Source organism: Salmo trutta, chromosome 18 (genome assembly GCF_901001165.1).
Source record: "Salmo trutta chromosome 18, fSalTru1.1, whole genome shotgun sequence".
Lineage (NCBI taxonomy): Eukaryota > Metazoa > Chordata > Actinopteri > Salmoniformes > Salmonidae > Salmo > Salmo trutta.
The window spans coordinates 17,295,074-17,308,075 of record NC_042974.1 but is presented as its reverse complement, the minus strand read 5'-3'; the positions used below and the strand labels follow the sequence as shown (position 1 = coordinate 17,308,075).

Sequence of the window (13,002 nt, the reverse complement as noted above, 5' to 3'; positions counted from 1 at the left end):
CTTAGCCGCTCTCAGCTGCTATGTCTCTCTTAGCCGCTCTCAGCTGCTATGTCTCTCTTAGCTGCTCTCAGCTGCTATGTCTCTCTTAGCTGCTCTCAGCTGCTATGTCTCTCTTAGCCGCTCTCAGCTGCTATGTCTCTCTTAGCTGCTCTCAGCTGCTATGTCTCTCTTAGCTGCTCTCAGCTGCTATGTCTCTCTTAGCTGCTCTCAGCTGCTATGTCTCTCTTAGCCGCTCTCAGCTGCTATGTCTCTCTTAGCTGCTCTCAGCTGCTATGTCTCTCTCAGCCGCTCTCAGCTGCTGTGTCTCTCTTAGCTGCTCTCAGCTGCTGTGTCTCTCTCAGCTGCTCTCAGCTGCTATGTCTCTCTTAGCCGCTCTCAGCTGCTATGTCTCTCTTAGCTGCTCTCAGCTGCTATGTCTCTCTCAGCTGCTCTCAGCTGCTATGTCTCTCTTAGCCGCTCTCAGCTGCTGTGTCTCTCTTAGCCACTCTCAGCTGCTATGTCTCTCTTAGCTGCTCTCAGCTGCTATGTCTCTCTTAGCCACTCTCAGCTGCTATGTCTCTCTTAGCTGCTCTCAGCTGCTATGTCTCTCTTAGCTGCTCTCAGCTGCTATGTCTCTCTTAGCCGCTCTCAGCTGCTATGTCTCTCTTAGCTGCTCTCAGCTGCTATGTCTCTCTTAGCTGCTCTCAGCTGCTATGTCTCTCTTAGCTGCTCTCAGCTGCTATGTCTCTCTTAGCCGCTCTCAGCTGCTATGTCTCTCTTAGCTGCTCTCAGCTGCTATGTCTCTCTTAGCTGCTCTCAGCTGCTATGTCTCTCTTAGCCGCTCTCAGCTGCTATGTCTCTCTTAGCTGCTCTCAGCTGCCGTGTCTCTCTCAGCTGCTCTCAGAATGCCATCTTGGCCAACCTTAGCTCGTTAAAAAACCTATCCAAAAAACACATTGTTGGTTGGGAATCTGACCCAAGTTTATTTGATGTTCCAATCCTTGTGGTTTACTGTTGACTGTTCAATATTATTTTCTCTGCTCTACATCTGTTTCAGCCTGGACCTCGTCCCAATGATAAGACCAGAAGGGGGACTTACTTACAGACGGGATTCTTTATGTCTGGGTACTTAGCATGCTGTGTCAGAGAGCAAGGCTAACCAGTATCCATAAAGACACACTCTTCTCCTGATTCCAACTGATTCAGCTTATTCTTCTGAAGTTGTATCTTATTCATTGTTTATAATCTCTCTCTGCTGTGTTTAACTGGAGGGGAATCAAACAGGCACAAACAAGCTTTGAAGAGCAATGGGCACACTGTTGCTTTTCAGCCGTTCAAGAAGAATTGGTTGAGAAAGCCATGTACGAATAAAAGTAGGACGGAAGAATAGAGGATTTGTGTGTGTTGTTGCTGAGGTTGGAGCCACCAGTGTGTGTGTGTTGTTGCTGAGGTTGGAGCCACCAGTGTGTTTTCAGGGTGTGTGGTTGAAGGAGCTACAACTCTTAGAAGCCGCTGTTAGGCGAGATTGGTCTGTCTGTCTGTCTGTCTGTCTGTCTGTCTGTCTGTCTGTCTGTCTGTCTGTCTGTCTGTCTGTCTGTCTGTCTGTCTGTCTGTCTGTCTGTCTGTCTGTCTGTCTGTGTGTGTGTGTGTGTTGTGAGCGTGTGAGTATGTATCCATGTTCTGAGTTGTTTGTTGCTTGAAGCTATAGCAATGCTGTGGAGACTGCTGGTGTGTAGACTGCTGTGGCATCACCCCAATCTCTGGTGTGTAGACTGCTGTGGCATCACCCCAATCTCTGGTGTGTAGACTGCTGTGGCATCACCCCAATCTCTGGTGTGTAGACTGCTGTGGCATCACCCCAATCTCTGGTGTGTAGACTGCTGTGGCATCACCCCACTCCTACTCTCTGAGATAAAGCTTTTTAAAGAACACTCTGCCTTTGACCTAAATGAGTCTGTCTCTGCTCTCTGCCTCCAGGGATGTGACTTATGAAGATCTGGAGATGCTATTTTATGGGCCTTGGATGAAAACCAAAGTCTTGTCAGTGGTGCAGCAGGGTGTTCGGCTCTGATAGCACGACTGAGCACCGAAGGATATGACAGGGAGAAAAAACTACAAAAGATCCAGTCATGAAGAGAACTGTGTCAACTGATTTTCTTTCCTCTCATTTCTCTCCCTGTTCTCCTCAAAACAACCATTGACACGCCAAAGCATAATAGAACACGTTTTAAAAGGAATGTATGTTAGAACACAAAACACACAAATCATGCAGACACAGAACAGTGCAGATATGTTGACATGACAGGACCTTACCCTGGGTACAGTCACACGCTCCTTTGAGGGCCTTTTCATCTTGAGTGTAATCTGCATAAAGACATTTCTGCAATGAATACCTATAACAATTATATAAATGGTTAATTATTAAAGCACAAGGTCCTATAGCACCTACATGCACTGTTGACAGTGACTTTAATGCTCATATGAATTGTTATAACGCTCATATGAATACCACTTATATGAATGGTTATAACTCTCATAAGACAAGTCCTACCTGCGCTGATGACAGTGGTGGCCTGCATGTCTTGCAGGAGGCGGGTGATGGCGGGGTCATCGCGGGCGTACAGGGCATAGCGGTTGATGCCCAGGTGGAACTTCAGCCAGCTGGCCTCAGGGTCAAAGGTCACCTGGTGTTCCAGCATTGTCACGTTGAGGGCCGCTGCAGCCTCACTGTACAGCTTCATATGCCTAAGGGGAAGGGGTGGGGGGAGAGAGAGAGGGAGAGCGTGGGAGTGGGGTTAGGGTTAGGGTTATGCATAGCCTTGCCCTTGCTATACAACGTCATATTGTATGCCTGAGGGGGAAAGAGAGGTGATCAAAACGAGGTCATGGTTAGGGTATGCCAAACAAGTTATCCTTGAAAACCTGCGATACACACTGTGAAACTCATACAGTATCAAATCAAATCAAACTTTATTGAAAGCGCCTTTAAAACTCCAACTCCCATGGTCAGGGCAACTGTTGCTTCACAGGACCAACAATCATCCAAACTAGCATATTTCCAAAGAGGAGAACAGACTGAGAGGAGATCAGACTGAGAGGAGAACAGACTGAGAGAACAGACTGAGAGGAGATCAGACTGAGAGGAGAACAGACTGAGAGGAGATCAGACTGAGAGGAGAACAGACTGAGAGGAGAACAGACTGAGAGGAGATCAGACTGAGAGGAGAACAGACAGGGGAGATCAGACTGAGAGGAGATCAGACAGAGGAGATCAGACTGAGAGGAGAACAGACTGAGAGGAGATCAGACTGAGAGGAGAACAGACTGAGAGGAGATCAGACTGAGAGGAGAACAGACAGGGGAGATCAGACTGAGAGGAGATCAGACAGAGGAGATCAGACTGAGAGGAGAACAGACTGAGAGGAGATCAGACTGAGAGGAGAACAGACAGAGGAGATCAGACTGAGAGGAGATCAGACTGAGAGGAGAACAGACTGAGAGGAGATCAGACTGAGAGGAGAACAGACTGAGAGGAGAACATACTGAGAGGAGATCAGACAGAGGAGATCAGACTGAGAGGAGAACAGACTGAGAGGAGAACAGACTGAGAGGAGATCAGACAGAGGAGAACAGACAGGGGAGATCAGACTGAGAGGAGATCAGACTGAGAGGAGATCAGACTGAGAGGAGAACAGACTGAGAGGAGATCAGACAGAGAGGAGATCAGACTGAGAGGAGAACAGACTGAGAGGAGATCAGACTGAGAGGAGAACAGATTGAGAGGAGATCAGACTGAGAGGAGATCAGACTGAGAGGAGAACAGACTGAGAGGAGATCAGACTGAGAGGAGAGCAGACTGAGAGGAGAGCAGACTGAGAGGAGAACAGGCTGAGAGGAGATCAGACTGAGAGGAGAGCAGACTGAGAGGAGAACAGACTGAGAGGAGAACAGGCTGAGAGGAGAACAGGCTGAGAGGAGAACAGGCTGAGAGGAGAACAGGCTGAGAGGAGAACAGATTGAGAGGAGATCAGAGAGAGGAGATCAGACTGAGAGGAGATCAGACTGAGAGGAGAACAGACTGAGAGGAGATCAGACTGAGAGGAGAGCAGACTGAGAGGAGAGCAGACTGAGAGGAGAACAGACTGAGAGGAGAACAGACAGAGGAGAACAGACTGAGAGGAGATCAGACAGAGAGGAGATCAGACTGAGAGGAGAACAGACTGAGAGGAGATCAGACTGAGAGGAGAACAGATTGAGAGGAGATCAGACTGAGAGGAGATCAGACTGAGAGGAGAACAGACTGAGAGGAGATCAGACTGAGAGGAGAGCAGACTGAGAGGAGAGCAGACTGAGAGGAGAACAGGCTGAGAGGAGATCAGACTGAGAGGAGAGCAGACTGAGAGGAGAACAGACTGAGAGGAGAACAGGCTGAGAGGAGAACAGGCTGAGAGGAGAACAGGCTGAGAGGAGAACAGGCTGAGAGGAGAACAGATTGAGAGGAGATCAGACAGAGGAGATCAGACTGAGAGGAGATCAGACTGAGAGGAGAACAGACTGAGAGGAGATCAGACTGAGAGGAGAGCAGACTGAGAGGAGAGCAGACTGAGAGGAGAACAGACTGAGAGGAGAACAGACAGAGGAGAACAGACTGAGAGGAGAACAGACTGAGAGGAGAACAGACTGAGAGGAGATCAGACTGAGAGGAGAACAGACTGAGAGGAGATCAGGCTGAGAGGAGAACAGACTGAGAGGAGATCAGACTGAGAGGAGATCAGACTGAGAGGAGATCAGACTGAGAGGAGATCAGGCTGAGAGGAGAACAGACTGAGAGGAGATCAGGCTGAGAGGAGATCAGACTGAGAGGAGAACAGACTGAGAGGAGAACAGACTGAGAGGAGATCAGGCTGAGAGGAGATCAGACTGAGAGAAGATCAGAGAGGAGATCAGACTGAGAGGAGATCAGACTGAGAGGAGAACAGACTGAGAGGAGATCAGACTGAGAGGAGAGCAGACTGAGAGGAGAGCAGACTGAGAGGAGAACGGACTGAGAGGAGAACAGGCTGAGAGGAGAACAGGCTGAGAGGAGAACAGGCTGAGAGGAGAACAGGCTGAGAGGAGAACAGACAGAGGAGATCAGACTGAGAGGAGAACAGACTGAGAGGAGATCAGGCTGAGAGGAGATCAGGCTGAGAGGAGAACAGACTGAGAGGAGAACAGACTGAGAGGAGATCAGACTGAGAGGAGAACAGACAGAGGAGATCAGGCTGAGAGGAGAACAGACTGAGAGGAGATCAGACTGAGAGGAGAACAGGCTGACAGGAGAACAGGCTGAGAGGAGAACAGGCTGAGAGGAGAACAGACTGAGAGTAGAACAGATTGAGAGGAGAACAGACTGAGAGGAGAACAGACAGAGGAGATCAGACTGAGAGGAGAACAGGCTGAGAGGAGAACAGACTGAGAGGAGAACAGACTGAGAGGAGAACAGACTGAGAGGAGATCAGACAGAGGAGATCAGACTGAGAGGAGAACAGACTGAGAGGAGATCAGACTGAGAGGAGAACAGACTGAGAGGAGATCAGACTGAGAGGAGAACAGACTGAGAGGAGATCAGACTGAGAGGAGAACAGGCTGAGAGGAGAACAGACTGAGAGGAGAACAGACTGAGAGGAGAACAGACTGAGAGGAGATCAGACTGAGAGGAGAACAGATTGAGAGGAGATCAGACTGAGAGGAGATCAGACTGAGAGGAGAACAGACTGAGAGGAGAACAGACTGAGAGGAGATCAGACTGAGAGGAGAGCAGACTGAGAGGAGAGCAGACTGAGAGGAGAGCAGACTGAGAGGAGAACAGACTGAGAGGAGAACAGACTGAGAGGAGATCAGACAGAGGAGATCAGACTGAGAGGAGAACAGACTGAGAGGAGATCAGACTGAGAGGAGAACAGACTGAGAGGAGATCAGACAGAGAGGAGATCAGACTGAGAGGAGAACAGGCTGAGAGGAGAACAGGCTGAGAGGAGATCAGACTGAGAGGAGAACAGACTGAGAGGAGATCAGGCTGAGAGGAGATCAGGCAGAGAGGAGATCAGACTGAGAGGAGAACAGACTGAGAGGAGAACAGACTGAGAGGAGATCAGACTGAGAGGAGATCAGACTGAGAGGAGATCAGACTGAGAGGAGAACAGACTGAGAGGAGATCAGACTGAGAGGAGAACAGATTGAGAGGAGATCAGACTGAGAGGAGAACAGACAGAGAGGAGATCAGACTGAGAGGAGAGCAGACTGAGAGGAGAGCAGACTGAGAGGAGAACAGACTGAGAGGAGAACAGACTGAGAGGAGATCAGACAGAGGAGATCAGACTGAGAGGAGAACAGACTGAGAGGAGATCAGACTGAGAGGAGAACAGACTGAGAGGAGATCAGACAGAGAGGAGATCAGACTGAGAGGAGAACAGGCTGAGAGGAGAACAGACTGAGAGGAGAACAGACAGAGGAGATCAGACTGAGAGGAGAACAGACTGAGAGGAGATCAGGCTGAGAGGAGATCAGGCTGAGAGGAGATCAGACTGAGAGGAGAACAGACTGATAGGAGAACAGACTGAGAGGAGATCAGACTGAGAGGAGATCAGACTGAGAGGAGAACAGACTGAGAGGAGATCAGACTGAGAGGAGAACAGATTGAGAGGAGATCAGACTGAGAGGAGATCAGACTGAGAGGAGAACAGACTGAGAGGAGAACAGACTGAGAGGAGATCAGACTGAGAGGAGAGCAGACTGAGAGGAGAACAGACTGAGAGGAGATCAGACTGAGAGGAGAGCAGACTGAGAGGAGAACAGACTGAGAGGAGAACAGACTGAGAGGAGAACAGACTGAGAGGAGAACAGACTGAGAGGAGAACAGACTGAGAGGAGAACAGACTGAGAGGAGATCAGACAGAGGAGATCAGACTGAGAGGAGAACAGACTGAGAGGAGATCAGACTGAGAGGAGAACAGACTGAGAGGAGATCAGACAGAGGAGATCAGACTGAGAGGAGAACAGACTGAGAGGAGATCAGACTGAGAGGAGAACAGACTGAGAGGAGATCAGACAGAGGAGATCAGACTGAGAGGAGAACAGACTGAGGGGAACAGACAGAGGAGAACAGACTGAGAGGAGATCAGACTGAGAGGAGAACAGACTGAGAGGAGAACAGACTGAGAGGAGATCAGGCTGAGAGGAGAACAGACTGAGAGGAGAACAGACTGAGAGGAGATCAGACTGAGAGGAGAACAGGCTGACAGGAGAACAGGCTGAGAGGAGAACAGACTGAGAGGAGATCAGACTGAGAGGAGAACAGACTGAGAGGAGATCAGGCTGAGAGGAGAACAGACTGAGAGGAGATCAGACTGAGAGGAGAACAGACTGAGAGGAGAACAGACTGAGAGGAGATCAGGCTGAGAGGAGAACAGACTGAGAGGAGAACAGACTGAGAGGAGATCAGACTGAGAGGAGAACAGACTGAGGGAGAACAGTCAAAGACAAATGCAGAGTTTTCTCTGAGGAAAACATTTGTAGTGGCAAAGCCTACACACTGTTACCACCTCCCTCTTGGACTCTCTGACTCCCTCTCGGAGCTTCCGAGCTGTTCGCCCTCACTTAGGAATCTCCCTTCCTTCCTCTCCTCCTCTTCTGACACTTCTGTATACATATCCCCACAGAAACAGTATGGGCAGGAATCACTCCTGATCCAAAGCAAACATTCAGACCACTGAGGAGGCTGGGGAATGTGGCATTGTTGCACCGTTGTGGCAGTTTTGACTGCGGTGAGTGGGAGGGTTGGTTGTTTTACTGTGTTTAAGGATCACCAGCTGTTGTGGTCTGATGACTGGAGGGGTCGTCAAAGCAAGTGTATTCATTCAGAGTATCCCTGACCCAACTGGCCTACAGTGACATGTCTGTGTAATCAGGAAGGCTGACCACAGACCACAACCAAAGACCACAAACCCACAGACCAGAGACCAGGGAGCAAGCAGCTAGCTGCAAAACCACATCGCCCTCCTCTTTCAGTGCTCTTGATTCAGACCATGATAACGTATGCCACACACATGCACCATAACCGTAGTGGTTGACCTGGAAGGTCTACAGTATACCGTAGTGGTTGACCTGGAAGGTCTACAGTATACCGTAGTGGTTGACCTGGAAGGTCTACAGTATACCGTAGTGGTTGACCTGGAAGGTCTACAGTATACCGTAGTGGTTGACCTGGAAGGTCTACAGTATACCGTAGTGGTTGACCTGGAAGGTCTACAGTATACCGTAGTGGTTGACCTGGAAGGTCTACGGTATACTATAACTGCCTATTTTCAGCCTCCAGATGAAACAGTCCAAACTGTCTCCAGAAGTCCACCTAAAAACCATCCATCCTCTCACTAAGTGCATTTCTCTTCTGTTAACAAGCTGTTGCAAGATTTTGCAAGACATTCCCTCTAAGCCCTAGAATAACCGTTGTTATGTGCATATTTAAAACACAGCTAAGGGGGAGAAATCTTCTCTCTTCATATTTCTTGTGTTTTTCCACCATTGGAGCCCAACAGGATTTCTCTGAGGGGAACGCCCTGGGCTGTGATTGACAGGGTAAAACAGGAGCAGCTACAATCTGTTCAGCTCTCACAGGTTTAAAGGGTTTGATCGGGTTTAAGAGTCTTGTTTACCTAGCACAGGGAGATCCAGACATAGGCTCTCAATGCCATGTGAGTGTTGCTACCAGCCCTCCATTAAATGCTGTTTATGACATGGACTTAAGAGACAGTTTATAGGATTAGTCTTTATGGGAAAATTGCTTGCCGAAGAGAAAAAGTGTTGAGTCGTCGACGTGCCTGTGCTTGAGTGCCTGTGTGTGTGTGTGTTTCTGCATGTGTCAGGGACCCACAGCCGTCGTGTCAGTGACCCTACCCCTCCACCACAGCCAAGCCACAGTAGGGAAAATGTCTAGTCCCACCAAAACCCAATCACAACCATAAAACATTGACAAAGGTCTAAACTCTGGTCTCTGTGTACTGTACTCACCTCTCCCAGCGCAAGACCTTCCTCCTGTAATACTCCATTAGCTCTTCAGACTGCATCAGCCTCTCTTCCAGCCCCAGCTCCGGTGTCTGAATGTTATACAGGGGGTGAGCAAACAGCCTCCCCAGCTTCGAGCCCCAATCTGTGGGGTTGTCCGTAGCTCCGACCCCCTTACCCTGGAGGTCTATGGAGGTGATGTTGGAGAACCAGGGGATGGTGAGGCCATTGTACCCAGCAAGGGTGAAGTTAGTCCCCCTGGAGTGGGGACAGAGGCAGCCTCCATTCCCGGGTCCTGGTTGTCTGTGGCGGAGCTTGGGGAGCAGGACGAAGTAGAGGTCAGCGGTGAAAATGGCAGTGAGGGTCACAGCCAGGAGCAGACGATCTCTCCTCATCATCATACTGGAAGGATGGAAGGGTGAGCAGAGAGACAGAGAGAGAGATGGAGCAGAGAGACAGAGAGAGAGGGAGATGGAGGGGAGAGACAGAGAGAGACCAGAGAGAATGATGGAGTGGAGAGACAGAGGTCAGATCCGGGTCTCTATCTGTATGTAATCTTCCTGGATGAAGGCGGTCAAAGCCCCAAACATGTTGGACACAGTCAATGTTCCAGGTTCCAGGTGCTTGTTCTGGCTCAGACCAGATGAGAGACAGTGTGTTGCTCACGCCAAATGATAAGTTGCAATGTGGCTCCAAGCAGAGGTCCACTTGGCTTTGTTAAGAGAGTGTGTGTCCACCTCTTGTCAAAGCAGTATGTAGAGTGCAGTTCAGTTGGCTTCTGTCTTCCTGGTCTTGCTCTGATGGTGTGTGTATTTGTTGCACGCTGTAAGTGGGAGGTTGCAGGTCTAAGTCCAGTGTGTGTGTGTGTGTGTGAATATCCTGGCTGCCTTTCGTCCTCCTGAACACATTCCTCTTTATCTTGAACTGGCTCTGGCGAATGGTGTTCTCTGAGCAAAGAAATCTGAGTGTGTGTTTGTGTTTGGTGTGTTTGTGTCAACAGATTTACAAGTGTTTGTGCATGTGTCTGAGTTGGTCTCTTTGTATGTGTGTATGGTGTATGTGTGGTGTGTGTGTGTGCTAGGTAATCCTTCTCATTGTAATTGCCTTGTTTCTGGTCATGTCTCTTGTTATCCTCTCCTCTGTTGGGTGTCAGGTGTGAAAACAAACCCTTTCAACAACCTCTTAACACCCCCTCAACACCCTCCCAACCTCCCTTCAACACCCCTTCAACACCCTCTCAACACCCCCTCAACAACCTCTCAACACCCCCCAACACCCCCAACAACCTTTCAACACCCCCCTCAACACCCTCCCAACCTCCCCTCAACACCCCCCAACACCCTCTCAACACCCCCTCAACACCTCTCAACACCCCCCTCAACAACCTCTCAACACCCCCCAACCTCCCTTCAACACCCCCTCAACACCTTCTCAACACCCCCTCAACACCTCTCAACACCCCCTCAACAACCTCTCAACACCCCCCAACCTCCCTTCAACACCCCCTCAACACCTTCTCAACACCCCCTCAACACCTCTCAACACCCCCTCAACAACCTCTCAACACCCCCCAACAACCTTTCAACACCCCCTCAATACCCTCCCAACCTCCCCCAACACCCTCTCAACACCCCCTCAACAACCTCTCAACACCCCCCCAACAACCTTTCAACACCCCCTCAACAACCTCTCAACACCCTCTCAACACTGTCTCAACACCCTATCAACACCACCTCAACACCCCCTCAACACCCTCCCAACCTCCCCTCAACACCCCCCAACACCCTCTCAACACCCCCTCAACACCTCTCAACACCCCCTCAAAAACCTCTCAACACCCCCCAACCTCCCTTCAACACCTTCTCAACACCCTCTCAACACCCCCTCAACAACCTCCCAACAACCTTTCAACACCCCCCTCAATACCCTCCCAACCTCCCCCCAACACCCTCTCAACACCCCCTCAACAACCTCTCAACACCCCCTCAACACCCCCCCAACAACCTCTCAACACCCTCTCAACAACCTCTCAACACCCTCTCAACACTGTCTCAACACCCTCTCAACACCACCTCAACACCCCCTCAACAACCTCTCAACACCCCCCAATACCCCCTCAACACCCTCTCAACAACCTCTCAACACCCCCCAACAACCTTTCAACACCCCCTCAACAACCTCTCAACACTGTCTCAACACCCTCTCAACACCACCTCAACACCCCCTCAACAACCTCTCAACACCCCCCAATACCCTCTCAACACCCCCTCAACAACCTCTCAACATCCCCCCAACAACCTCTCAACACCCCTCAACAACCTCTCAACACCCCCTCAACAACCTCTCAACACCCCCTCAACACTCCCTCAACACCCTCAACACCCTCTCAACACCCCTTCAACACCCCCTCAACACCCTCTCAACATCCCCCCAACAACCTCTCAACATCCCCCCAACACCTCTCAACACCCTCCCAACACCCCCTCAACAACCTCTCAACACCCCCTCAACAACTTCTCAACACCCCCTCAACACCCCCTCAACACCCTCAACACCCTCTCAACACCCCCTCAACAACCTCTCAACACCCCCTCAACAACCTCTCAACAGCCTCTCAACAGCCCCTCAATAGCCCCTCAACACCCTCTCAACACCCTCTCAACACCCCCTCAACAACCTCTCAACATCGTCTCAACACCCTCAACAACCTCTCAACACCCCCTCAACAACCTCTCAACAACCTCTCAACATCCCTCAACACCCTCTCAACACCCCCTCAACAACCTCTCAACACCCCCTCAACAACCTCTCAACACCCTCCCAACACCCCCCCCAATAACCTCTCAACACCCCCTCAACAACCTCTCAACACCCCCCCAACAACCTCTCAACACCCTCCCAACACCCCCCAACACCCCCCCAACACCCTCTCAACACCCCCTCAACACCCTCTCAACAGCCCCTCAACACCCTTCGACAACCTCTCAACACCCCCTCAACAACCGCTTCACACCCCCCTCAACAACCTCTAAACATCCTTTCAACAACCTCTCAACACCCCCTCAACACCCTCTCAACACCCCCTGAACAACCTCTCAACAACCTCTTCATACCCCCTCAACACCCCTCAACAACCTCGTCACACCCCCTGAACAACATCTCAACAACCTCTTCATACCCCCTCAACACCCCTCAACAACCTCGTCACACCCCCCCCAACAACCTCTCAACATCCCCCCAACACCTCTCAACACCCTCCCAACACCCCCTCAACAACCTCTCAACACCCCCTCAACAACTTCTCAACACCCCCTCAACACCCCCTCAACACCCTCAACACCCTCTCAACACCCCCTCAACAACCTCTCAACACCCCCTCAACAACCTCTCAACAGCCTCTCAACAGCCCCTCAATAGCCCCTCAACACCCTCTCAACACCCTCTCAACACCCCCTCAACAACCTCTCAACATCGTCTCAACACCCTCAACAACCTCTCAACACCCCCTCAACAACCTCTCAACAACCTCTCAACATCCCTCAACACCCTCTCAACACCCCCTCAACAACCTCTCAACACCCCCTCAACAACCTCTCAACACCCTCCCAACACCCCCCCAATAACCTCTCAACACCCCCTCAACAACCTCTCAACACCCCCCCAACAACCTCTCAACACCCTCCCAACACCCCCCAACACCCCCCCAACACCCTCTCAACACCCCCTCAACACCCTCTCAACAGCCCCTCAACACCCTTCGACAACCTCTCAACACCCCCTCAACAACCGCTTCACACCCCCTCAACAACCTCTAAACATCCTTTCAACAACCTCTCAACACCCCCTCAACACCCCTCTCAACACCCCCTGAACAACCTCTCAACAACCTCTTCATACCCCCTCAACACCCCTCAACAACCTCGTCACACCCCCTGAACAACATCTCAACAACCTCTTCACACCCCCTCAACAACCTCTCAA

General features: G+C 50.8%; 1 protein-coding gene across 1 annotated transcript in view; it reads right to left on the bottom strand.

Annotated features, from left to right (window-relative positions):
• fam20a (FAM20A golgi associated secretory pathway pseudokinase) overlaps positions 1–10,253 on the bottom strand; it is a 28,580-nt gene extending 18,327 nt beyond the window's left edge. The window contains exons 1-3 of the mRNA XM_029697820.1: positions 9,028–10,253; positions 2,531–2,724; positions 2,293–2,343 (exon numbers count right to left, since the gene is read on the bottom strand). Of these exons, the coding sequence (XP_029553680.1) occupies positions 2,293–2,343; positions 2,531–2,724; positions 9,028–9,422 (640 nt within the window). The 5' untranslated portion in view covers positions 9,423–10,253. The remainder of the gene's footprint in view (positions 1–2,292; positions 2,344–2,530; positions 2,725–9,027) is intronic.
• Positions 10,254–13,002: the final 2,749 nt, after the last annotated feature.